This window comes from Magnusiomyces paraingens (genome assembly GCF_902498895.1).
Source record: "Magnusiomyces paraingens strain CBS 517.90 genome assembly, contig: contig2, whole genome shotgun sequence".
NCBI lineage: Eukaryota > Fungi > Ascomycota > Dipodascomycetes > Dipodascales > Dipodascaceae > Magnusiomyces > Magnusiomyces paraingens.
Window position 1 is genome coordinate 2,023,583 of NW_022474068.1, and position 27,099 is coordinate 2,050,681.

Consider the following 27,099-nt stretch of genomic DNA (forward strand, 5'->3'; position numbering starts at 1 on the left):
TTCTCACTTTCTTCACCAAATACCCGCAATCGCCTTTCCATCCTTTCAACAATGGTAAGAACGTTTTATGGCGTGCGCACGCCTTCTTCCTCCCCCCCTCCCATCTGCTACACTTCTAACGTTTTAGTCCCAATCGTTACGTCCTTATCTTAATGCAGTGCGCTCGTCATTGACGGCTGCCTTGTGTTTGGAGAACTTTGCGTCGCAAACAGTTGAGCGACACAACACGCCAGAGGTCGAGCTTGGAACCACACCTGAGGTGTTACTGAACCCGTTAACAATTGCACGTAATGAGAATGAGAAAGTTCTGATTGAGCCAAGTATTAACTCTGTGCGAGTCAGTATTAAGATCAAGCAAGCTGATGAAATTGAGACTATTTTGGTGCGCCAATTTGCGCGTTTCCTGACAGGCCGTGCAGAGGCGTTTTACATTTTACGACGAAAGCCCATTCCAGGTTACGACGTGTCATTCCTTATTACGAACTTTCATACGGAGCAAATGCTTAAACACAAGCTTGTGGACTTTATTATTGACTTTATGGAGGAGGTCGACAAGGAGATTTCTGAAATGAAGTTATTTTTGAATGCTCGTGCACGCTTTGTTGCCGAGGCCTACCTAACACCCTTTGATTAGATGTATATGTAACGAATTGAGATAAATAAATGAACCAAATTGAATTGAATTGAATTGAATTGAATTGAATATAAATGTCTGTGTTTTTTTTTTTTATCATTTATAACTATATTTTTCTTTTTTTTAAAGACTCGGGTGTCATTCAATTGTTTAAAAACCCGAATGGGAGGGGTTGTTATGGCATATCTTAATAAAATAACCTCCCCAAGAGAAAAAAAAAATTAAAATAAAATCCCCCAACCCTGTAAGCTCAACCCCTCATGCCAAAGTTGCTATTCTTGTCAAAAAAAAAATCCGTTTTTTTTTTTTTTTATTTATTTATTTTGCTTTCTCACCCATACGTAAATCTACAAATTTCTTACTCATTTGCTCTGCCACCCGATAGACCCGGCAATAATGGCAAGCAACTACCCCCGAGGCCCGGCCGGACCTGGCTTCGGCGCATTCACCGGCCAGCAACCTTCTCCCGTCCATTCCCAGGTCCCGACCCAACAGAGCCCTCCTATCCAAACTACCAATGGCTCTCCCAACGGCCCCTTTGCACCCCCCCCAGAAATGACTCATCCTCCATTTGCAAGACCCGACCCGAGTCCCGGCCATTCAGGTACTTCAGTAAACGTCCAGAACCAGTTGCTGAGTCCACTGGCAACATCTATGAGTGCACCAACAGTGTCTCCTAAACCGAGTCCCGGTACATCGACCACTTTTAACCAAGCAATCAACTCACCGGACTCAACTGGCGGAAGTACGTCGTTTGCCAGCCCAAATAACTCCAACTGGTGGTACCCTGTGGATCTTGATAACTCGCAATATGGCATTCAGTCAGAAGACGCGTTGATCCAGCAGACCTTCCAGTCACCCGAAGAAATTCATGAGGGGTCTCGCGTGAGCCAGTGGCAGCAACAGCAGCAGCAGCAGCAGCAGCAACAACAACAACAACAACAACAGCAAACGATGCAAAATCCTTACCAGCAAATACAACAACAACAATCTATTCAGCAACTCCAACAACAGTCGCTCCGACCTCCCCAAGGATTACCTTATCAGGACGGTCCAAGTCCGTCAGGTCCAAGCCCTATAGATATGCAGTCCCCTCCGGGTACCGGAACCTACCCATATCTTGCCCAACCTAGACCCCAACAACAGCTACAGCTACAGCAACCAAAACAACAGCAGCAGCAGCAACAACAGCAACAACAGCAACAACAACAGCAGCAGCAGCAACCACAACAGCAACAACAACCCAAACTCACCCAAGCACCAAGCCCCTTATCCCAACAATACCCTATCCGTAAACATACCCCGTCCGTCAGCGAGGCTGCTGCCATGGCTGCCGAAATCATTGCTCATGAGTCTTCGGCAGCCCCGTCTACAACCACAGCATCTACAGCTCCTTCTACTAATCCTCACTCTAAAAAACCACGGCCTTGTGACTCATGCCGTAAAAGAAAGGTCCGCTGTATCATGCTACCTTCGGAACCCGCACGATGTCTCCACTGCGAGTTCCGCAAGCAGCAGTGTACGTTTCTTGAAGCTCCGCTGAGGAAAAGCCGACCCAAGAAGAATGAAAAACAAACAGAGCAACTGGTCCAGCAACAACAACAAGTGCTTGGAGAAATGCTTATGCAACGCCCTAAACTCCAGTATAAAGATTATGCATCACTTGGAGGACACGCCTTGCTCAAAAAGGCCTTAAGTCTGCAGTACCCAAGGTCTGCCTACTTTCTGGGACCTACAAGTGTTTACGACCCGCTACTTGTTGACCCATCTAAACCTAGCATCACGCCCACTGACGTTGAACTCCGCAGCGTATCTCCCACCATTACGTTTGCTCTCCACAATGACTATTCTGAAGAACTCTACGCGCGCTCGATCCAAAACTGCGACGCGGTAGAGGCAATCGTCGCTCCACATGGCCAGCACTTGATTGACTTGTACTTTAAAATCGTCCATCCGGCTTTCCCAATCTTGCACAAGCAAGTGTTTTTAGAAAAATACAAGCGCACTCATAGAGAGTTTCTTGCACCGTTACTAGCTGCGGTTTATCTAATGGCCCTCAACTGGTGGCACTTAGACCCACCTACTCGTCCATGCAAAAAGCCCAACGCTGAAGCCCTATTTAAGCTTGCAACAACTACTTTTGCCGATGCTCTGGATAGGCCCAAACTAGCGTCTATCCAGGCCGGTTTATTGCTATTACAATGCAGACCCTCTCGTGGAGGTAACTGGATGCTGTGCTCACAAGTAGTCGCCATTGCTGAGGAACTGGCCTTGGGATATGACTGTAACAAATGGAAGATCCCCCGATGGGAGCGGGGGCTTCGACGGCGTCTTGCATGGGCCGTATGGCTACAAGACCAGTGGCTTGCTCTTGCTGAGTCCCGACCGGCCCATACTAACCGCTTGCGTACCTGGCTGATTGCAGAACCTGTTGCTGAGGATTTCCCCGAACGTACCGAAGTCGAGACTGAGAACGGACTTGTTGCGGAGGTGGAAAATGGCCGACTTGTTTTTATGGAGATGATCAAATTGTCTTCAATAATGGAGGACATTCGCAATGAACTTTTCTCCATTATGGCTCTACGTCAAATCACCCAAACTGAAGACATTTTGGAACGAGCCAAACCTTTGCAGTTACGTCTGCGCAACTGGTACCATTCGCTCCCACAAAGCCTACTGTTAAGAAATGATCAGGATACCAAGCGGCTCCCGGCAAACGGATACCTACACTTGTCGTACTTTGCGACAGAACTGACTCTGCATCGACGAATCATTCGGTCTTTGCCAGTTCCTGGAGAACCCTTTACGACTCCCAGACCACCAAATAGTCCGCCTATTGAGATTTTAGTGGGGCTTTGTCGAGACGCTGCCAAAACACGCCTACTTGCGGCAATCAAGTTTGTGACGCAGTTACAAGCACATCACTTGCATGCATTTTGGTACTCGTCGTCGCGGTTCCAGCTGGCATTGATTTCTTCATTTGCTGGACTGCTTTTTGTAACAAGTAGCACAGGACCAGACTCGGATGAAGCGGCATTATATCGAGACCAGCTGGCAGCATATAAACGGGTCCTGTGCCAGCACGCAACAAGAGCCGGGTTTGAGCCTGCAGCCGGAGCACTGGCCATGACGCGGGAGGTTCTGGGTCGCGTGCCGGCGCTGTGCGCAGACGACGCGGCCATTGAACACGAGCTGGAGACGTGGCGAAAGGCGCGGCGGGAAGAAGAGGAAGATAATGAGCAGGACGATAAGACGCTGAAGCGGGAGCATCCGGAAGATGTGAACCAAGCGCAACCGGTTCCTCAGCCGCCGGAGCCCAGTCCCAAGAGGATTCGTGCATAAAAAAAAAAAAAACAAGAGGATGAGAATTATGATAGATGTATGAATAGAGTAATTTTTTTTTTTAATTGTTATTTACAAAAACTTGGACGTCGAGGGTTTGGGAACTTGCTGGACAGGTTGTATAGGTTGAGGGGTAAGATCCGGGGCCTGCTCCGGGGCCTGCTCTGGAGCCACAGCCGCAGTGACCTGGACCGGTGTTGTATCGATCCACTCGTCTTCTGCTGATTCCATTTCGGTAAGAATTTCTTCAAGAGTTTTATCCAAGTCCTTTTTCTCTATAAGTTGTTGGATTTCCTTTGCAACGTCAAAACCCTGGGATCCTGGAGCAATTTTGCCTTCTGCAATATCACGCTCGTGCTGATCCAACCGAGCCAAAACGTCTTCAAGAACTGACCGACGAGCTGCTGTGCGTTCCTCAAGTACACGCATATCTTGTTGAACAGCCATTACTTTAAGTACAGCCGAAGAGACGACGGAAAGTAACAGAATATAAGGGACCCAAGGGTTTCCTTTGAGAGAAAACCCGGAGGAAGAAGATGATGATGAGGTTGTGGACTGAAACCGACGGATAACAAAAGGTCGGAGCCCAGAACTCGGGCGTGCACAGCGAAGGATCTGACGGATCATAATGGTTTGTGTTTTAAACAAATCAATAAACAAAAAGGTTTTAAAAGGGGTGAAATTGAAATTGAAATTGAAATTGAAAGTGGAAGTAGAAGTGGAAATAGGAGTGGTGGTGGTGGTGGTGCTCAAATTTAATTTAATTTAATTTAATTTAATTTAATTTAATTTAATTTAATTTTAATTTTTAAATTTTAATTTAATTTTTCTTAATTTTTTTTAATTTTTAAAACCTCCACCGAAACAACCATCTTGCATATCACCAACTAAGGTCTTTCCAGACTTTAACCAACACCACCACCACCACCACCACCAAACTATCATAAAAAAACCGCACAAAATGGCCCGACTATCAGTGCCCCCACTTACACGAACACTTCTGGGCCTGCTGGTTTTTTTCTCGCTCTCAATGGCAGTTATCCGGTATTATCTACTCATTGATTCGATTCACCATCACCACCAAGCCGAACAAATGTTACGTGCAGCTCTCGGCAAAACTTCTCGCGATACTATCCCAACATCTTCTCCTCAATCACCAGAAAATAATAATCAGCATCCAGCACTCTCAGAACCTCTTAAATTTTCCGCAATCGCTGTCCCATTCCTCGTCATGGTCCCTGGCATGAGTGTCTTGCGTTACCCATGGGTCTTTGCAACTGCCACTTTTGCTGAAGACCATATTCTTTCCTTCTTACTCACAGCCGCCATTCTTCTCGTCTCTGGGAAATACTGCGAACACATGTGGGGGTCTGCAGAACTTGCCCGATTTGTCGCTATACAAACTCTTGTCCCCAACATTGTGGTACTCCTCATCACTCTTGCCGCCCACTCTTATGACCCGCTATGCCAGCTCCCAGGATGTGCACCGCCCGCTGACATTGTTGTTCTTCCGGATCGTTGGGTTACCATCAATGGCGGTACCGCATTTGTCGCCGGGTTTGCAGTAGCCCTTAAACAGTTAGTTCCTGAACATACCGTGGCTTTATTCCGCGGCGCTATTCGCATCCGAGTTGCCCGTCTCCCAGCTCTTTATCTCCTCATCATGGCTGCCTACGGATTATTTCTCGAAACTTGGAGTCGTAGATCACTTACAGCCCTCGTCGGTTTTTTTTCTGCTTGGATTTACCTCCGCTTTTTCCGTGTTTCCCAAATTGACCCACTCTTACCGCTCGCAAAACCCTCTGAAGACTCGGACGCTTCTGTACCTTCTCCACCATCCTCGGGTCTACGCCGCCAATCTTCCAATCTCCATCGTCCCACCTCTCAGACAGTCTGTGGAGATGCTGCAGATTCCTTTGCACTCGCCCACTTTTTCCCAGACCCTCTTGCGTCACTTGTTGCTGCAGTTGGCGCTGTTCTCTACCCGATTTTCGTTCGTCTCCGTATCCTCCCATCATTTTCACCCCAGGATGTTGGTGACGCAAATGTTCGTGCTGCACTACGTGGTGCCGCCGCTGGAACCGCAGGCACAGGTTCCCCCTACGCGTATCTGCGGCAAGGCGGCGCTGCTGCGTTTGCCGCTGCTGCTGCTGCTGCAAACAGTGCAATTGGCAGTAGTGTGCGTGCACAAACAGAGCGCCGCCGAGCCATGGCTCTGCGCGCGCTTGACTCTAAGATTAACAGCCCGCTGCATTCATCGGAAGAAGTTACAGTGGTACGAGTAGCCGCACCGAGTGTGACACCAAGCGATACACCACGGCCGGAATCGCCAGCTCCAGACGTGGATCTTGCGCGTCCAAACCGGGCGGTTCTTCCGCCAAAACGGCCGGATGCTTAATATGGGGAATTTGGGGAATACAAAATAAAAATAAAAATAAAATAAAATAAAAAAACACAAAACACAGAATACAGAATACAGATGCTTTAACACTTTATATAACATATATAGACTCGGGATTATATTTACTTACTTACTTCTTACTCTTCATTGGATTTCAGCTCCTCCAGCTCAATATATTCAGACTCAGAACGGGTCCCGTAATACTCTGTCTGCAACAACATGTCCCATCCAACAGCACAAGCCTTTGATAAGGCAAATGCAGCGCCCCATACCAGCACGATGTTGATCCAGGATACAAAGCGTATAGCGGCCAGTCCTGGGATGGCGCCCACGCGGTCCATAATGGTGGCTGGGGTAGTTATGGGGCCCAAGACAGAGATTGGTGCTAGGCTTCCTGTGGGGATAAGGCTGAGCAGTGCGCTGGCGCCTGTTGCGGTGACCACAATGACATGGGTGCGCAGAACGGCCAGCTCATATGCTGCGGACGAGACCATAACATAGACACGCATGTATGGCGGCGGGCGGGTCGTGCCGAGGGCAATGATGCGGAGCCGCAGGAGCACGTAAACCGCGAGGCCAAGCAGACATAAGGTAGCATGTACTGTTGGGGTATAAGAGGCGCCTCTGTAAGTCAAATGGCGCGCATAAAAGGATGTTGAGTAGTCGCTAAAGGATTTGATATATGTGGAAGAATTCAAATTCGTGAGTTTAAAGGGGAGGGCGATTGCAAGGTAGTCTGCAAGAGCCAATAGGGGGAAAATCACCAAGGCAAGAGACCATGCTGGCGGAGAGACTCTGGAAGGTTTTTTTGGCGAGTCTGGAGGGGTTGTTGGAAGGCCGTTTGCGGAACGGGTGAGGTCTTGGGCAACTGGTGACCAAGCTGCCATAACTGCTACAAACAGCACCCAGTAGTCTTCAAGGACCGAATGGTACTGGTGATGGGTAATATTCCCGAGAGTCAAGATCATGGCACGAGGATAGTCGGTGCTGGCTTTTGTGGGGGCTCCAGAAACGACAATGTGTCTGAAGATGAACCCGAGGGTACCAAGACCCAGAAGAACGGCAAACTGGGTGGCGATGGCAACTTGAGATGAAGCTCCTGCACGGACTACAGCAGAAGTTGTTGCGTATACTGCGGGAACGGCGAGGGCCACGAATAAGGACCAAAAGAGGAGTTTAGCAGAGATGGGGGCCAGGCGTGCAAGAGCATCAAAGGCAGAGGGGGCTTTACCTGGGGTTCCTAGGGCAATTGCAATAAGAGCAGGTAGTAGAAACAGATGGAGCAAAGTCATGACGAGGTATCGTAGAGGAGTTGCAGCTACGAGAGCAGACCAAAATCCTTGGGGTCTATTTTTGTAACGAATCTGTGCAGCTGCTAGGCCAGTGTATTTTCCAGTATATGAGTAGACTTCTGCGGCGGCATAGCAGGTGAAAAAGACACGGGCAAGCAATTCTCCCGTGAAGGATTCTGGGACACGGTCGTAGCCGCAAGTTTCGATGATGATAAGGGCAGTAAGACACAAACCTTTAAGCTCATGGACGAGGGGAGCACCAAGCTGTAGATTTGAAAAGCCTAGAGTATCTGTGCGTCTGAGAGATAGGATTCCAACAAAGATGGATATTTGGGCTAGGGTATATAGCTTTTCTTGGTCATAAAACAAAGTCTGTTTGGAAAAAATTTGGGAGCGTTCGGAGAAAAAGACATATGTGGCAGCTAAGGTGGATACAAGCACTGTGAGAAGTGGGACAGTCCATAACGAGGGAGCACCAACGGAACGTCTAGTAGCTGGAACAAAGAGTAAAAGAACAGCTCCTAGACCAATTATCTGAAGGATGGCCAGCCATATCCAAGCTGAGCCGGAGATTGGAGCATAGTGGACACAGCAAGTTCCAGCCATGCGGGTGGCATTGATGGCAGAGCTTTTACTAGCTTCAACAAGCACACGTTGGTTACACATATGGTTGAAGAGGATATTTGCTTGGAGGAAACGGCCACGGTCGCTATAGTCTGTACCGTTGAGGGAGTATAATCCCAGGTGGTTTGCACCACCAATTTGGTTAAATACAGGAGCATAGAGCACGGTAGCTTTGTTTCTATCAAAGATCGCACCATGGGCAAAGACTCGGTCCATGTATTTGAGCATTCCTGAGTAAGTTTGCTGTTTGTTATTGAGAGGGTCGTCTTGTTTGAGTAGGGCAAAGTGTGGTAGGGTTGGTGGTACAAAGTAAGTACGAGCGATTGTACCAGGTGCTGGGTCACTCACAATGTCAAAGAGTCGCTGGAGATTTTTCCCATAGGATTCGACGGCCAGGGTAGAGTTTTGGATTTTTTGGGCAAAATGCCATCCTCCGGCAATCACGACGTAAGTTTTTGACTGGTTGGGAGAAGGATTGCTAACCAGGGCCCTAAGATTATCCATTATTAAAGAGGAGTTGTAGAAAAAGGTTTCATAGTAGATAAAATTAACACCTTTAACTGTGTAAGTCTTTTTCACGGTGGCTTTGTCGGCTTCAAGATAGTGCCCAGGATCCATCATGACCAGCATGCTTGCAAAGATATCGCGTGCGGATGAGTCGCCTACAAACACGAGCTGGTCACCAGGACTAAAGCAGGGACCCAAGACATCTGAGCTTGCACTGAGAGAGTCGTATGGGTGGAGGGCACAACCATCGGGTTGCCAAACTTTTGGGGCAAAGGAGGGGTCATCAAGGTAACGGCCGGAAGAAAGGATAGCATCGCAGCTGGAAGCACGTAAAACAGGTGATATAAAGTAATGGGACATGTAAAGACGGAGACCAAGTGCGCAGACAAGCAGAAGAGACACGGCAGCTGGGGCCAGTGCAAGGACTGGTAGAAGCGCGCCGGTGGAGCCCTTAGGGAGGAGTCGCATTGGGGTTTGTGAGAAGGGGTTGTTGGTGGTAGTTGTGGGAAGATTTGGTGATGGTAAAGTAAAGGAGGTTTTTTTGTTTTTATTTTATTTTTTAGCCTAGAAGAACCAAAAAATAAAAAAATTAAATAAATAAATTAAAACACAGACAGTTTGAATTTTTGTACCCTTAAACCATCGATATATATATATTTATAAATAAATATCTTAATTAAGATATTTAGAAGATTGAAAAAAATTTTTTTTTATAAAGAGACTATAAGAAAAGGGTTTATATTTATTTTGTTGTTGACGGGTCACTTAAAACAAGAAAGGGAAAAGGAACACACAATTTTAAGCGACTTTTTTTTTTTTTTTTTATGGGGAGTTTCATTTTTTTTTTTATTTAAATAATGCAATTACGGGATTTGGTTTCTATATTTTGAAATTGACTCTTGTAGAAAAAACACAAAGATAGAAAAAGAGAGGGAGAGAGAGAGAGAGAAAATTATTATAATTGATGTTGCTTAGACTTAAAAAAAGATAGAAGTACTTTGAAAATACAAAACAGGACTGAACAATTGTAAGATTTGTGGGGGAAATGGAATGGAAAGAAGAAGAAGAAAGACAGATAATTATAACTATAATTATAACTATAATTATAAGGTACGTATTTATATTTATTTACTTGGACAAACAAAGTTAATAAGTAACCGACAAACATTCAAAGACACATCGGCAATTGGTGACGACCTTCTACAGCGGTGAGTACTTTGTAAAGAAGAGAAAGCAGGCAAGCAGAAGCTGCGGTGGACCAAAACAAGATAGAAAGATAAAAATATAGAAATGCAGAGAAATGCAAATATCCCTGCATTATAATATAAATTATATCGATACGATTTATATTGCCACTAATTAGTGAAATTTATGTTATATACGGAATAATAATATAGATTGTGATGTTGCTAAGTTTATATAAACAGAGATCAAAAAAAAAAAAAAAAATGCCAGCAAAGCGTTAATGGTGATGTTGATGAGAAATGGCCCATAAAAAAATATTTATATAAATATAAATTAAATATATTTAATAAAAAAAAAATAAGACATCAAAAAAAAAGTATTTGATAAAAAAAAAACCAATAATAATTGTTTTTTGAATAGTTAATCATTATAATGATATTTATTTATTTTAGTATTCAACTTGAGGAAAATTATTAATAAAAATATATTCTAGGTGACTCGACTAATATCAATCAATATTTTTAATGTAGTAAAATCTTAACAATAAATAAATAAATAAATAAATATATATATATCCCCCCTTTTTTTTTTTTTTTTTTTTTAAACTAAAGTTTAATTTTTTTTCTTATATTTATAATTATAAATATTTTAAATTTTACTTTAAAATTTTACTTTATTTAAAAAAAAAAAAAAAAAAAGAAAACTTCAAATAAAAGTTTAAGGCATTTTTTTTAAGTACATTACTTAATATGGAAATATGTTAATAGATCCAACATCTATCCCAACTTTTCTTCTAAACATTTATTCACTTTACTATATACGTTATATTATCTTGAATATTAAATATTTAATTCTATCCATTGTTCTATTGTCTTTTCATTCATCTTTATGTTTTTTTTATTATTATTATTATCATTATTATTATTAAACTTGTTTCTCCATCTTTTAAACTTTTTTTTTTTAATCCTTTCTTTATTAAACTTGTCTACGTATCCCCCCTCCACACACATACAAACATCAATTCAAACTAACCAAAAATAATCAAAATAATTCTCTTTTATCTGCCTTGAATCTTTCCAGACATCTTAAAACAAAAATTTTTTTTTTTCACAAACTAGCCTAGTTATCACCTAGTTATCGCTTAGTTACCATATTGATACAATATCAATACAACATTATATATATATATATATATATATATATCCTTCTCTCATTTTTCATTTTTCATTTTTCATTTTTCATTTTTCATTTTTCATCTTCCTCTTCCATATACTGCCATCCAGCACCCACTGTGACCGCAACTACCAAACAAACCCATACAACAACACACAGATTCACCCATTCTAAAACTTTGGCAAATAAAACCCCATTGAAAACAAAATATTTAAACGGAGCATCCTTGGCAATAAGCCCAAGTGTCCGCTCAACTAACCGTGAAAATGTGGCACCAGTGCTTGTAGGTAGCACATACAGCAATGTGGTCCCGCCAGCAGCTAATAGCACATGAGCCCGTAGAACTAGCACCTCGTATGAACACCCAGCCAGCCAAACAAACCCACCCAGATATCTATAGTTAAGTTTCCGCCATTGACTAACCTTTGTTTCTTCCACTTCCTTTCCTCCTCCTTCTTCTTCTTGTTTATCTCCCCGTGTGACATGCAATAAGGCCAACCGACAGAAAACCCAAAATAAAACAAACACCATGCAAACAATCCCATGCACACTTGTTGAGTACCCATGTCCACGTCGCAGAATGGCCTCAGCGTAACGGTCTGCGCTAATATCCATGTATGACCGGTTGTTTGAAGCAATTAGTAGTGGAGGCAGCTCAAACCGGAGCCCACGGTGAAGGGCATTGGTCACGATAGCAGCTGCAGCAGCAACACTTACAAGTGCCTTCTTAGAAGGGACTACTTCAGAGTAGGTCTCAGAAGAATTGGATATGCTGATGCTTCCAAACCAGGCCGCGAAAAAGGCTGCAAAAACGGGCCAAAAGTCTCCCAAAATAGGGTGCTGCTTATTATAAACAGCATCACCAATGTTAATCATAGTTCCAGCTGGGGTTTTGGTCACCTGAGTAGGACCATATTTTTCAACAGTAGCCCATCTGGCAATAAAAGTGGCAGCCCCAGCAATAATCAAAAATCCTGCTTGGACGCTTAACGGCTGAGAAAATTTGACTTGTAGTAGCTTTGCCAGATTGACAACAACAACAACAAATGAAAACCAGAAAAATAACTTTGCAGCTATTGGTGAGAGATTTGTGAGAGCTTGAAAGGCTGATTGAGTTTTTTCTACCATTCCTTCTTGAGAATCCTTGTGATGAAGGGCAAGAGCAATTAACCCTGGAAGGAGAAATATATGGACCAGCCTTCGTAAGTATAATCTGACAGACCCGCGTTCAACAACATCAAGAGTCAAAGAGTAAACCTCGGCCATGGCATAGGACGAGAAAAACACACGGGCGAGTACTTCTCCTGTATACGTATCGTAAACACGATCATATCCAGTAACTTGGACAGTTAGTAGTATAGCCACACAAAGCCCCTTAAATTCATTGAGCAATTGTTTGGTCAAAACCCCAACGGGGAATGACTGTTTAAACACAACCAAGTTTTCTCCAGATTTGAATCCATAGCCACCAAGAACTGGCCAAAACATGGCAAGTAGTACACCAAGTTGAACTAAAATGGCACCCTTTGCAGGCTCAAAGTGTAATGCAATCTTACTAAGAGCATGCGTGCGCTCAGCCATGTACACGTACCCAGCAGCCCATACACTTGCCAAAACAGTGACCAGCGGAATCACAGCCTTTTTCCCTGAAGCCGCAATCACAGCTGCCAGAGCTACAGTGATTATGGCCAGCAGACCTATTTGTGCGACACGTGACATGGCTGGGTACTCAATGCAACAAGTGCCAGCAAAGTTGGCAACCTTTTTGTCTGCTAGGACCTGGTTGCACATATGGTTCAGTAAAATAGCGGGTTCCAAGTATCGTCCAATATCATTAAAGTGGATACCGGATTGGTCGTAAAGTCCATAGTGGTGTTCGCCGCCAATTTCATGAGTAAAGGGAATGTAGTACATGGCTACTTGACCTGATTCTTTGTAAACAACACCACCTGGGCCTCCATGGCCAGATTTGGTACGGTGGAAATTGAAATAAGTGTCTGTAAAGTTCATCATTTCTGATAAAACATCAAAAGTCCAGCGGTCACTGGTCATTTGAGGATAGTTGGGCATCATGACAGGTGCAAAGTACACCTTGTCAAATACTCCATTTGGAGCAGTTTTAAAAATGTCAAAGAGCTGTGACATGCTCTTATAATAATTTCTGAGACCGTCATCTTTAGTTTTGTACCAGGCATGCCAAAGACCTCCTGTAAAAAATACATGTGTTTTGCTTCTAGTCAAACTTTCAGTTGGCTTTAAGCTATTTGCGACTTGCTTGTACTTAGACTTTGCTCCGTTTTTAGAAATGTCACTAAATATTTGCGGCATGTCGTCAAGATATGAAGACCAAAAGTATCGTAACGATACACCATTGACAATCACTGTGAGGTCTTCTCTTTTGCTAATGTTGTAGTGTTGTGCTGGCTGTAACGAGCTCACGAGCCCGTAGAACACTTGACGTGCTGTGGAATCACCAGCCACTATAATTTCATCGCCAGGATCAAAGCATTCAGTAAAGTCGTGTAACGCAGAGGGTCCGGTATAAGGGTGCATTGCACATCCATCAGGTTGCCAGATTTTGGGTCGGAATGACGGGTCATCAAGATACCTACCAGCCTTTAAGACTGCATCACAGTTTGATTGTCTAAGAGGCTGAGATACAAAGTATGTGCGTTCGAGATGAGCTTGAAGCTCTGTAGAAAAGTAGAGAATGATGAAGGTTGCTAGCGGAGCCACGAGGGCCCACAGGAACAATAGCGGATGGAAAGAATGTTTTTGCTGGGTTCCTGTGGAAAACATTATTTATTTATTTTTGATATGGAAAAAAATAAAAATGTTTTTTTTTATGAAATCTGGGGAGGATATATTTCTATTTATTTTTTATTTTTGAAAGGTATTAGAGAAAAAAAAAAAAAAAAAAAAAAACATAAGAGGAAGAGGGGTAGAAAGAAAAGGTTAGGGTACTTTTTTTTTTTTTTTTTAAGACTAGAAAGACTTGAAAAAAAAAAGAAAAGAAAAGTGAGCAAAGGGATTTTAGAAAATCTATTTTAAAAAGAAAAAAAAAAAAAAAAATAACTTATAAATTAATGGATTTGATTAATTTAACTAATTATTATAATAATATAAATATAAAAAAAAAAAAGAAAATTTAAATACCAAAGTTTATTTTACTTTTTAAATTCAAAAGCTTACAGCAGCAAACTATGTAAGGAGGTATTTTATATATATGTACACTGTTTTAATAAAAATTTAAACATATTTTACCTTATAATAATATTATTAATAAAGTAATTTATAAGCAATTTCTGATTAGAGATAACCAGGTGAAGATATCAAAAAACTGTAAAAATAAATAAATAAATAAATAAATAAAAAATTATTTAACCTTATAAGGCAACCTTTTGTTTTATTTTTTTATTTATTTATTATCCATTTATTTTTACTTTGATTCTAAAAAAGATCAATCAATTTCATAAATAAATTTGGTGCTTTTTATTGGACATAAAATAATAATGTTGAGGCAGTAACAACAGAAAAAAGATTATAATCTTTTATATTTATATCTTCATTTAGTAATAAGTTTGGGGGAGGTTCTTTTCAACTAAAAGTATTTCACCCTGAAATACCATATTAACTAAAAACCTTGATCCAAACTTTAAAAAATTAAACTCAATTGACTTTTCGTATTCAATATATATATATATATTTATTGAACCTTACTTTAATATGAAAAAATTACTCCCTTTTTTTTTTTTTTTTTTTTTTTAAACCCCATTGTCTTCAAATTCATCTTCTTCATCATCCTCAAGAGACCACCCACTGTAATACACTTTGGCAATAGTAGCAGCCACCCACACTACCAGCATTAAGCTTGCTACTCTCCTAACAGCCACCCATACTTCCCTCATTCCTACAATATACTCAAATCCATACCCCAGGCCTTTCCCTACGCCCAGTGTCATCCCGTAATCATAGTTAAAACCTTTGGGGAAAACCGAAGGCAAGATCTGTAAGGCTCGTAAAACAAAGCGTGATGAAATCCAGCCAGTAGGGAAAACATGAACTAAGAGTGATCCGCCCTTTGCTAGAATAATGTGTAACCGTAATACAAGAATCTCATAAGAATAAGTTCCCGCAGATACCCAAAAAGGAGAATAAAAGTGGGAACTGTAAGACATTAAACAAACAAACAAAGGAATGCAAATAAAAAAATGAACCAATCGAGTATACATACGTCCACGAGCAGAAACAGCAGCATCCACCATATTTTGTGAAAAATCACACTGACGAGAAGGATCGTCCATACCAAAAGAAAGCGGGTAATAGGATCCAAAAGATATAAAAAGCGAGTTGATCCCAACAAGAGCCATGATACCTATGGACACCCGTAAGACCTGTTTTTGTTGTTGTTGTTGTTGTTGTTGTTGCTGTGAATGGATGGTTGCAGAAAAAAAATCCTCCCATACAAGTGCAGCCAGAAGCAGCCAAAAGTCGTATGCCAAGAAGGAGAATCCCGTCAACCACCACCACCACCACCTACTGCATAATGCATAGCCCATGCAACCAAACCCACCCAACACCAGACTTTTCAAGTGGGATGTTTTATTTGTAACCGGTGCCCAGCCAAAACCCTTAGCCACAACCCGTTCGGCCAACGGCTGGCCTAAAAGCGTAAATACATACCAGAATATTACACGTAAGGGGATACACCAAAAGTTGTTTGCGCTTAGATAAAAACTTGGTCGGTCTTCTAATGATGCTGAGGGGTTAGTCCAAGACCCAGAAACAAATAAAATTAATGGCAGAAAAGAAACCCGCATCAACCGAAGAAGAACCGGTCGAGGAGTCCGGGATACTCGCAAAGAGCGCGAAAAATCAACTAAATCAACACAAGACCATAAAGAAAGTAAAACACGCGCAAGTAACTCGCCCTCAATACGATACAAGTGTTTATCATAACCCGTGACGTTGATAATCAGCAGCAACGACATAAAAACACCTTTAAGTTGGTGTGCCCACAACCCTTGATTCAAATGTTTCTGTGAGACTCCTGATAACGCTGTTTTTTCACTCAAAACGGCTTGGTCCAAAGGTAAAGGTTTGAGGGAGAACCAAGTAATTGCAGCCCAGAGTTGGAGCAGTAGACACATATCAGTTGGGGAAAAATGAGGTTTGATGAGTGCTATGGGTGTCGAATTGTTAACAAGTAAACTGTAGGCACCAGCAATAAGAGCCGCCAGAGAAACGGCAGCAGCGTTGGCAATAGGAACTTTAACAAGCCGATAAAACAAAGCAGCAACAAGTAAACCTAGCGAAACAACGGCAATCAATAGACACACGAGTTTCTCATTAAAGCGCGGGTCTTTGTGCACGCAACATGACATCTGAGGAGCCGGTTTATCCTGTTTGGTATACGCCGCAGCCACCTTTTCGTTGCAAATATGATTAAGCAGAATGTTCCCTTGAGTAATAATACCATTATACATAAAGTGCATTCCTGCTACTTCTCGGTTTGCATAATGATGTTCTCCAAAGAGTTCATTGATCACAGGTAAGTAGTAGGCAGAAACTTCCTTGGACCCGTTGCTAAACCTGTGCACTCCACCTTGGGCACCACTCCCAGTAGTTGAACTGCGCTCGTACCCGAAAAACTGGTCGCCGTAGGTCAGAAGATCACGGCCAAAATCAGGAGACAATTGGTCTCTTCGCACGGGACGTTGGTACGGAGAAGCAGGAAGAAGCAGAGGGGCAAAGTAGATCTTATCAAAGGACCCCACGGTACGATTATCTAATTGTGAAAACAGATAATCCAAACTGCGAGCATAGCGTGGTACAATATCTGTTCTATTTGGGGTTTCTTCAACAAGACCCATCCATAGTCCTCCAGTAACAACCAAGTATCTTTTACCATTCCCTCTTGTTTTTTCTCTATTTTTGCGCCATTCTTCAAGCGGGGTTCCCTTTGCCATTGCGACAATAGGGTTCATGAGGTCTTTTTCTAACAGTGGGTTCCAGTAGAAGGATAAAGACATGTTTTTGATTGTAGTATGGACGTCGGAGTGGGATTTGAGTCCACGGAAATGGCCTCGTTCTATTACGTTACTGACTCCCCAATACAAACCACGGGCAGTTGAGTCACCCATAAATACAAATTGGTCTGTTGGAGAAAGACAATGTTTAAGCAGGTCTCTTGGGTCTTGGTCATAGGAACGCATAGCACAACCGTCGGGTTGCCATATTAGTGGGTCAGGTGAGGTGTCGTCTAAATAGCGGCCTCGTTTGAGGAGAGCGCTGCAGTTGGGAGGTTCTTTTGAGGAAAGTGAATAGGAAGCATTTGAGTAGAGGTTCCATGAAATGGCGGCTGAAAGGACTATTAAGGGGAGCAAAAAGGGTGAGTATTTTGTGAAAGGAGAGGTCAATTTGTTATTAGTTGTTGATGAGTATCGAGGTAGTTGCCATTTCATTGTGAGAAATAGCAGAGAATATGATATGATTGAATTAAGAATTTAAGGATATTTTAAAGGTTAAAATTAAAGTAATACAGAAGAATAAGAATAAGAAGAAGAAGAAGAAGAAGAAAGGGAGAAAGAAAAAAATGAATGAATAATAAAAAAAAAATAAACAAAAGACTTTTAGGTGTACTAATATCACTAATATTATTAACATTACTATTACTATTACTATTACTATTACTATTACTATTACTATTACTGATTGTCAAATATATCAAATATCAAATTAAATATTAAATCATAATTATATATAATTATGAAAAAAAAAAAATTAAAAATAAAAAATTATTAGCCAACCTGTCAAGATGGTGGTGATGTGGCTTATTAACTCTACATAATTAATAATAATAATAATAATAATAAAACTAATAAAAAGAATTCTTTAAAAAAAATAAAATTTTAGTTAACTTTACAGGATTTTTTTTTTTTTTTTTTTTTTTTTTTTAAATTTTTAAAATTTTTAAATTTTTGAATTTTTTATAAAATAATGATAATAATCTGGGGAAGATTTGAAGTTTTGTTTCTCTTTTTTTTCATGGGCATTGAAATAAAAATAAAAAAAAAAAAAAAGCTTAAACCCGAAGCTTACGTCTCTACTAGTTATGGGGATCCGCATTAAATAAATAAATAAATAAATAAAATTATATGAATTACGTAGCTAACTGCCTATGTATATCTTTAAGACCCTTCTCATATATATATTTTAAAGATGTCCATTACGTATACGAAAAAACCCTTAAACTTAATTGAATATTGAAATATGTCAACGGTTCTATATATATATTTCTATCTATCAATTCATATATATATATATATATATATATAAGTATATATACTTTTTATAAATTCCATTTTAATAAACCTCTTCTTCTTCCTCCTCCTTTTCTTCTTCCTCCTCCTTTTCTTCTTCCTCCTCCTTTTCTTCTTCCTCCTCCTCTTCTTCTTCCTCCTCCTTCTCCTCTAAAACCCTCCAACCTGCTGCTACAGTCTCTGCAACCACCCAAAACACACATCCAACAACAAACAAATTTACACTCTCAAGAAACTTCTCCATCAAAACCCCAGGGAACTCATAAAACTTATATTCAGCATCTTTTGAAATCTTCCCAAATGTCCGCTCAACATACTTCACATTAACTGCCCCAGTCCCCATTGGCAACACGTGCAATAGCGTTGTTCCGCCCACTGAAAGCAACACATGAGTCCGCAATACAACCATCTCATACCCACTTCTCCCAACCAAAATAAACCCTTTCATGTACCGGAATCTGGACTCTCTTTTGGTTTTCTTATCGCTGGTAATCTCCAGCAAAGTTAACCGAAACAATACCCAAAATAGAACTGCAACAACACACAACCCCCCATGTACAAATTCTCCGTACCCACTCCCTCGCTGAGCAATTTCCCCGGCATACCCTGTAGCACTCAAATCCATATACGATCGGTTTATAGGAGCAATCAGCAGTGGAGGAAGTTCATATTTGAGCATCCGATGCAGCACATTAATTGTGGCTGTTGTTATTGCTGCAATGCTAATAAGTGCCTGTTTTGGAGGTACTTGTATTGCAGTAGTACTAGTAGTAGTACTAGTACCAACTACAGTAATCCCCCACCACGCAGCTAAAAAGGACCCAAACACAGGCCAAAAGTCTCCTAGAATCGGATGCTGCTTATTGTACACCGTGTCTCCTAGATCAATCATGATCCCAGCTGGAGTTGTTTTAGTTTCATCCGAGGAACCTGCTGGTGCAAACTTTAATTGGACAATAAAAGAGACTATTGCACAAAAAGTAAATACTCCTCCTACTCCCACTTGAACACACAATGACTGAGAACACCTGTTGCGCAAAACCTTAGTCAACTCTCCTGCAATTACCACAAATGTAAACCAGAAAAACAACTTGGCCGTAATGGGAGACAAATCCATAAGTAACTTAAACAAAGAATGCTCATTAGATTGCTTTTGTAAAGTTTTGTAGTCCAAAGCCAAACCAATCAACCCTGGTAACAAGAAAATATGGGCCACCTTGTAAAAATACAACTTGAAAGACCGCCTTTCAATAACATCAATCGTAAATGTATAAACCTCAGCCATGGTATAGCATGAAAAAAACAATCGGGATAATAGCTCGCCAGTAAATGTCTCATAAACACGGTTATAGCCTGTCACTTCCACAATGAGCAAAAACACAACACATAATCCTTTAAACTCATTGACAAATGGTCGACTCAAAACACCCTCTGGAATCAGTCTTTTAGACACTCCTAATGACTTGTATCCATAATCTCCAAAATATGGCCAAAATATGGCCACCACCATACTCAGCTGAATCAAAACGGCAAACTTTGTGGGCTCAAAGTGCAGCGCGATTTTATTTAATGCATGTGTGCTTTCAGCCAAATAAACATATACCGCAGCCCAAACATTTGCCAAAACAATGGCAGGCAGAATGGCCATCGACTTGACACTTTTCCGGAAAATTACAACTATCAGTGCCAGAGCCAAAGCCATTGTCGCTATAACAGTTATGACAAGAAGCATAACTTGTGCAATCCGCGACATTCCGGGGTACTTAACACAACAGGTACCTGTAAAGCTTGGCACCTTTTTATCTGCCAGGATTTGGTTGCACATGTGGTTCAGTAAAATATCGGGTTCCAGGTACCGCCCAATATCATTGAAGTGGATGCCAGACTGGTCGTAAAGTCCGTAGTGGTTTTCACCTCCAATTTCATGGGGAAATGGAATGTAATACATTGCCACCTCTCCAGAGTCTTTATAAACAATCCCCCCAGTATCACCATGAGTATTTTCTCCACGATGAAAGTTAAAGTAAGAGTCGGTAAAGTTTAACATTTGTGCCAACACTTTTGGAGTCTTCTTGTGTTCAGGGAGTTGGAAATAGCTCGGAATCATGACAGGTGCAAAATATACATTATCAAAAACACCACTAGGCGCTGTTTTGAAAATGTGAAACATCTGAGACATGGTACTATTATAATAGTTAAATGCATTCTTTTCAGTTCTGTGCCATGCGTGCCACAGTCCCCCAGTGAAGACCACATGTCTTTTAGATTTGCGGTTGGGGTTTTTTTTCAAGCCATTTCGAAATCCCCCAAATTCAGACTTGTCACCTTTCTTTGCAATATCTTTAAAGATGATTGGTGGTGCGTCGTCTAAAAAGGATGACCAAAAAAATCTTAGCAAAACCCCATTGATGTTGTTTGTAGCATTGGTCTGTAAGTTGGTGTAAAAGTTTTGTCCAGGTTGTAAGGAACCCACAACTCCATAATAAATTTGGCGTGCCGTGGAGTCACCGGCCACTATAATCTCGTCTCCGGGATCAAAGCATTCAGTGAAATCGTGCAACGCAGAGGGTCCGGTATAAGAGTGCATCGCACATCCATCGGGCTGCCATAACATAGGTCGGTATGATGGGTCATCGAGATACCTTCCAGCTTTTAAGACTGCATCACAGTTTGCATCTCTTAGTTCAGAAGAAACAAAGTAATGGTTTTTAAAGTAAGTTTGAATTTGAGTAGAAAAGTAGATAATGATGAGTGTTGCAAAGGGAGCTGCAAAGGCCCATAATACCAATAACGAGATATTGACGGTGAAGTTGTTAATGCGTTGAGCCATTTAAAGTCAGATTTATAGTTAGAAAAGAGTTTTCATAGTTTGGATAAGGTGTTTAAAAAAGAAAAGGGATGGACTTTTTGGAGACATTAAAGGAGGATTAGCCACATGAAAAAAGTCGAGGAGGCTTCCCAAGTTAGGAAAAAAATAAAGTAGATTGATAAGATTAAGTTGAATTGAGATTAAGATGATTAAAAAGATCTGAATAGATCTGAAGAGTTGAAGGGGTCAAAATAGTTGAAGAGATTTAAATAATTGAAGAGATCTGAATGATTGAATAGATTATGATCATGATCATGAATTGAACTGAATATGCTTTGAACAAAAGTTACATTGAAGAGTTATTGATGTTGTAAAAAACCAGATATATAATAGATCAAAAGGTTTTTAGAATCCAAATCCAATTAATTTTTATACCTAAGGCTAAAATGAGTTTTTTTTTCAAATATAAGAACTAAATTTGAAATTTTATTATTATTAGTTAACTTAGTTATAATATATTACAACCTTAGACTACAATGGTGAAGGTATCTCGAGTCCCGAGTTATTTTAATGTTTGGTTATTACTACTGTGTTGGTCACCCATTTCCATTTAATACTGATTACATCAGCGTGTTTATAGTTAGTTAAAAATAAAACTGCTTGTTCTCAACAACCACCACCTTGCCAATTCTATTTTTTTTTTTTTTTTTTTTGAAATTACATAATCTATTAATTTCTGCCCTATTTCTACTGTAATACAAAATATTTTACAAAAAATAAATATTTTTTATTTTACCTAATTTATTGTGCCAGCTGTGAAGGTGAGTGGTTGCTAGTGTGGTTTTGGAGTTGGTTTTTGGTCTGCCAAAACTTGGCCAAAGTAGAGTTATTAAACGTGGAGGAAATCCCAGCGGCAACTCGGCGTTTAATAAAATCTATCTTGGGTGTCAAGTTTTGTAGTCTGGACGATTTGTGAGATTATGCCATAAAGATCGTTTGTGAAAAGGTGAAAGGGGTTCCCAGTGCGAAGGGCGGTTGGGATTGCCAATTTTCTATATTCCTAATATAATTCTTCATTATTACAAATGTCACGGGAATTCATCAGCCCAAAATTGAACCCTGCAACAAAAGCCGCAGACAACCATTTTAAGATCCTCAAAATGAACCATTAAAAATAAGATAACAGTTAAATCTCTGAATATATTCACAAAAAATAAATAAAATATTTAACCAATTATTGTCCATGTATCAATTCAAAAATACAACCAGATAAGAGCTTTTAAGAAATAAAACTTGATAAGAATATCCCTCAAAAAAATTGTCACAGGAAGTTCACGTTACATTAATGATAAATTTCTCAATACTATTACCATTCAACCATTGACAAAGCTGTTGTTACACTTGAAATTATTAATCCAATAATATCAAATCATGTTATTGATGAAATTAACAGCTCTATTAAATCTAGATATTATAATGCATTAGAGGCAATCATTAGAATTTAAGAATATAAACTTTACTACAAATATCGTACAATAATGAAATTAGATTAACATTTACCAAATCAAAAAGGTACTTAGTTACATGGCATTCCAATGACATTGAATCTTTCAAAACAAGCTGGACACAAGGTATTATTCGGAATTTCCAATGTATTATAAATTAAATAAAGATAGCAATGGAAACATGTATTGGGATACAAGAAAAGGAAATTCTTTTACTTTAGGAAAAATTGGACCGCCTGCACCAAAAAATAAGGAACGATATACATTGAGAGTATTGTTAAAAAAATGTTAAAAGTCCTACTTCCTATCATGATTTACTTACTGTAAATAATGTATTTTATAAACCCTTTAATGAAAATGCAATCGCCTTAGGTTTATTAAATTCTGAACATGAATGAGATAAATTTCTAAAAGAGACATCACAACAAGCTTCAGGAACAGTCCTCAGAATTTTTTTTATTAATTGTACTTTGAATGAATTACCATTGAATTTTCAGATGGCTTACTTCCAAAAATTCATAAGAATTTTCCTCAAAATGAAAATAAACCAGATGCAACGTTTGATCTTGCTTTATTTTATATCAATCAATTACTTAAAAAGCATGAGCTTAACTTTGAACTAAATGGACTACCACCTATTCAATATAGTTGTAATAATTCTTATATCAATGACAATCCATATATAGAATTTGCCAAATAAAATGACAAAGAAACATTAGAAAAATAGGTCAATTTAAATTTGACAAAAACGAATTCTAATCAATTAAATGGTTTCAATGATTTAATTTCCTACATTGACGATAAAATTTCATACAATCAACAAAACAAGAAATTTTATTTCCTACAAGGTGATTCAGGTGCTGAAAAACTTTCATTTATAGTACAATTGCATATCATTATAAAACACAAGGCAAAATAGTCTTATGTTGTGCCTCCACTGGAATATCGGCCTTATAACTAACTACCTAATGGTACTACAGCTCATTATAATTTTAAACTTCCATTAGATTCTACAAAAGTCTCATATACTCTTTTGACTCCTGCTTTAAAGGAATATTTAAAAAGGTTGATTTAATTATTTGGAATGAAGAAACAATGCAACACAAAAAAAATTTTTTAGCTGTTGATAAAACACTACAGAACCGAAAAAAAATACATTTGGATTTGGTAATATTCCAGTTATTTTTGGCAGCAATTGGGCTCAAACTCTACCAATTATTCAATATGGTACAGATCATAATTCCATAAACCATTTCTAATTGACATGAAACTGAAACAAAAAAAAAAAAAACACAAGATGAAATCCTTATTAACCATTTCACAAACTCTTAATAACGATTTCCTCTTCATTTTTCAACACGTTAATAAGCACAGCGATTTGGGGGTTTCAAGTAAATTTTTTGTTTTTGTCAATTTGGTATATACCATATGGTAAAAAAATATTTTTGTTAGGGCACAATTGGCAAGATGCACAGTTTAAGACTTGTTGATTGAAATTTGGCAATGGCCCATTGAAAGCTGTTGCTGATGGGTGTTATTTTTTTTGTTTTTTTTTTTCATGAGAACAATTTCTACAATTGTCTTGGAGAGATATCTCTCCAATCGATTGGGAAATTTTCTTTAATATCTAATTAGATATTGCCCAAAATAATAATTTTTTTAATGTTTTTTAAGTATTTTTTATATAAAAAATACAACAATATGCACAGTCTCGATTTTATCTAAATAATTTACAAAAAAGTTAGATTCAAACACATTTGATGCATTTCAATGCTGAAATCTTTATTTGTATATATATATATATACGCGTATCCAAATATCACAAATGTAGTACTTTGAGCACTTTGAGCACTTTGATTAACCAATAATCACATGATTTTGATATGAATTGGAGGGAGATTTTTCTTTTCAGAAATCATCAAACATTTGAATCTTTTACAAAAAAAAAAATAATCTTTAATATCAACTTTTCTTCTTTTTCTTCAAAATGTAACTTCTATATATTAATCATAATAAAGACTAAATAACCAATATAATTAATATATATTGAGTAATTAATTACAGAAACAAAGTTAATAACAATGACCCCTTTGAAAAAATACAATCAAAGTTCTCTGTATCAATTTATGGAAATACTCAAATAAAAATTTCAGAGGCCACTATTACTCAACCATGGCATTTATTGGATATTTATTTACACTCGAATAATCAAAAGCCCACTTTTTTTTCATCCAAACATCAATATTAGAGACATTTTTTTTTAAAGCTTTCTGTTTTTCCCAAAATATAATCCAAGCCGGATACACTATGTTGTTTAAAGTAACCAACGATTTATAACAAAGAAATTCACATAAAAAATCTTAAATTCTTTATACTAAAACTAAAACTAAAACTAAAAGTTAACTGATAATTATCACACTAAAACATTTGACCTCCTTGGAAAGCTTATTTGTTTTTTTTGTTTTTATTCAAGGGTTATAAAGAGTATTTAGAAAATCATTCGATTGAGATTGGGCTTTTTCTTAAAATTTGATGGAGAATTAATTACTTAACTTAAACATTCTCAGAAAGAAACAAATTTCTTCTAAAAAAACAAATATACTTATTATTTTCATTCTTTAATCTTTTCATTATTTATTTTTAAATTAATTTAATTTTTTCTGTGTTTTTTATTAGTCATTTCTTTTTTTTTTTATATATGATTTCTTTTTTTTTTTATATATTATTTCTTTTTTTTTTTATATATTATTTCTTTTTTTTGTGTTATCCTTCAGCTACTTTATTTCAATTCGCTCTGCTATCCAAATTTCTTTTCCCGCTTCCATATAATCCTTTCCCATTCTCCTTTCCTCATATTTTTTTTTACCCCTTCACCAATGATCACTCCAGTCAAATTCATGGTCAACCGCCGGGTTTGGTTCATCCTGGTGGTTCTTATACTCCTTGCAGCAGCAGCCTTCATCTTCCCTCAACATTCAGCTACCATCTATGGCAAAGTCGGTACGGTCAGCAACAAGATTGTTGGGCCCTCTGCAAAAGAGCTCAAACAACAAGCTAAAGCTGTTCAAGAAGCTCAAATCCAATACTCCAAACCAGGCTCAGATCCAACCAACGATATTGTCCTGGAAGACGAACCCAATATAGAACTTCCTCAAGGCCTTGCAAATGAAACATTGGGTTTACAGAAAATCTTTTACATCAACATTAACACTCGATTCGACAGAGAAAACACATTCCATCTGCAAAGCTCGCTTAGTGGAATCCGTGCGGACCGAATAGAAGGATTCAAGGCAGCAGAAATCGCCAAACTTCGTGAACAGGGCATGAACCTGCCCTCAAGTAAAAAAAGTCCAGACTCCATCATTGGTTGCTATATGGCTCACAATAAGGTCTGGCAAAAAGTTCTTGATGAAAATCTTTCCACGGCTCTTATTATGGAAGCAGATGCTGCCTGGGACGTCAATATTAGGGCCATCATGTACCACTTGTCTCATGGCCTTGAACACATGTTGCGCCAACAAAACCTACTTATGTCCAATGAACACTCAACTAAACAAGACCCTTATTTGTCTTCCCACTGGGATGTCCTTCAGCTTGGTGCATGCTGGCGTGAACCCCCACGAAGTAATCTGGCTGTCCAATACTACGATCCTCACGTCAACTCTGGCTTCCACTACTATGGGAAACCTTTAACCCTCAACCGCCGGGTTATTCGTTACCGGGAAGCAAACGCATGTACCGTTGCTTATGCTGTATCACAGGCTGGTGCTCGCAAGCTGGCTCTCCGTGCTGGGGTTGACATGGACATGCCCGTGGACATTGTAATTAAGCGGCTTGTTGCACTTGGTCTTTTGAGAACATACTCTGTGTTTCCTGTTCTTTTCGATCAATGGGAATACAAGTATAGTTTAGGAGTTCACAACACAGATTCAGATATCCGTAAGCTAAAGGAAATTGCTGGGTCCAATGAGGAAGGTAATGCCACTCCGGAACGTCAGGCGGAACTGGCAGCCGACATTGAAATTGCCGAAGATCCGGAAAAACAAAAATTGGCTTGGGAACGGTTTCACAAGAATATGGACATTTGGCAGTACCGGTTCCCGCAGGATACAAACTTCACCCACGGCATGTTGGAGGAGTTTCGGGACTTGGTATTTGACCGAGCAGCTCTTGATAACCAAACTTAAAGTTACCGAGTAAGTTGGAATATTTACCCTAGGCTTACCTTATGTTATTACCAGTAGGATAGATAGAGTTTGTATAACAATGCAGCAAAACGCAGCCACCAAAAAACTTTTTTTTTTG

The 27,099-nt window shown here is 39.4% G+C and overlaps 9 protein-coding genes across 9 annotated transcripts; 4 read left to right on the forward strand and 5 right to left on the reverse strand.

Moving 5' to 3' along the window:
* Window positions 1–51: 51 nt before the first annotated feature.
* Window positions 52–634, forward strand: SAPINGB_P002376 (uncharacterized protein; the record flags this gene model as incomplete). Its single annotated transcript, XM_031997095.1, has 2 exons — window positions 52–54; window positions 128–634. The coding sequence occupies 2 exons, from the start codon at window positions 52–54 to the stop codon at window positions 632–634; spliced, it is 510 nt and encodes a 169-aa protein (XP_031852986.1).
* Window positions 635–1,030: 396 nt separating this feature from the next.
* SAPINGB_P002377 (uncharacterized protein) lies at window positions 1,031–3,976 on the forward strand (the record flags this gene model as incomplete). The annotated part of the gene is made up of 1 exon (XM_031997096.1): window positions 1,031–3,976. One exon carries the CDS (start codon window positions 1,031–1,033, stop codon window positions 3,974–3,976), a length of 2,946 nt encoding a protein of 981 aa, XP_031852987.1.
* A 72-nt stretch (window positions 3,977–4,048) lies between these two features.
* Window positions 4,049–4,603, reverse strand: SAPINGB_P002378 (uncharacterized protein; the record flags this gene model as incomplete). Its single annotated transcript, XM_031997097.1, has 1 exon — window positions 4,049–4,603. The coding sequence occupies one exon, from the start codon at window positions 4,601–4,603 to the stop codon at window positions 4,049–4,051; it is 555 nt and encodes a 184-aa protein (XP_031852988.1).
* A 334-nt stretch (window positions 4,604–4,937) lies between these two features.
* SAPINGB_P002379 (uncharacterized protein) lies at window positions 4,938–6,374 on the forward strand (the record flags this gene model as incomplete). Its single annotated transcript, XM_031997098.1, has 1 exon — window positions 4,938–6,374. One exon carries the CDS (start codon window positions 4,938–4,940, stop codon window positions 6,372–6,374), a length of 1,437 nt encoding a protein of 478 aa, XP_031852989.1.
* Window positions 6,375–6,514: 140 nt separating this feature from the next.
* SAPINGB_P002380 (uncharacterized protein) lies at window positions 6,515–9,268 on the reverse strand (the record flags this gene model as incomplete). The annotated part of the gene is made up of 1 exon (XM_031997099.1): window positions 6,515–9,268. The coding sequence occupies one exon, from the start codon at window positions 9,266–9,268 to the stop codon at window positions 6,515–6,517; it is 2,754 nt and encodes a 917-aa protein (XP_031852990.1).
* Window positions 9,269–11,230: 1,962 nt separating this feature from the next.
* On the reverse strand, window positions 11,231–13,957 carry SAPINGB_P002381 (uncharacterized protein; the record flags this gene model as incomplete). Its single annotated transcript, XM_031997100.1, has 1 exon — window positions 11,231–13,957. The coding sequence occupies one exon, from the start codon at window positions 13,955–13,957 to the stop codon at window positions 11,231–11,233; it is 2,727 nt and encodes a 908-aa protein (XP_031852991.1).
* Window positions 13,958–14,922: 965 nt separating this feature from the next.
* SAPINGB_P002382 (uncharacterized protein) lies at window positions 14,923–17,622 on the reverse strand (the record flags this gene model as incomplete). Its single annotated transcript, XM_031997101.1, has 1 exon — window positions 14,923–17,622. One exon carries the CDS (start codon window positions 17,620–17,622, stop codon window positions 14,923–14,925), a length of 2,700 nt encoding a protein of 899 aa, XP_031852992.1.
* A 901-nt stretch (window positions 17,623–18,523) lies between these two features.
* On the reverse strand, window positions 18,524–21,310 carry SAPINGB_P002383 (uncharacterized protein; the record flags this gene model as incomplete). The annotated part of the gene is made up of 1 exon (XM_031997102.1): window positions 18,524–21,310. The coding sequence occupies one exon, from the start codon at window positions 21,308–21,310 to the stop codon at window positions 18,524–18,526; it is 2,787 nt and encodes a 928-aa protein (XP_031852993.1).
* Window positions 21,311–25,670: 4,360 nt separating this feature from the next.
* SAPINGB_P002384 (uncharacterized protein) lies at window positions 25,671–26,981 on the forward strand (the record flags this gene model as incomplete). The annotated part of the gene is made up of 1 exon (XM_031997103.1): window positions 25,671–26,981. The coding sequence occupies one exon, from the start codon at window positions 25,671–25,673 to the stop codon at window positions 26,979–26,981; it is 1,311 nt and encodes a 436-aa protein (XP_031852994.1).
* Between the last annotated feature and the right edge of the window lie 118 nt (window positions 26,982–27,099).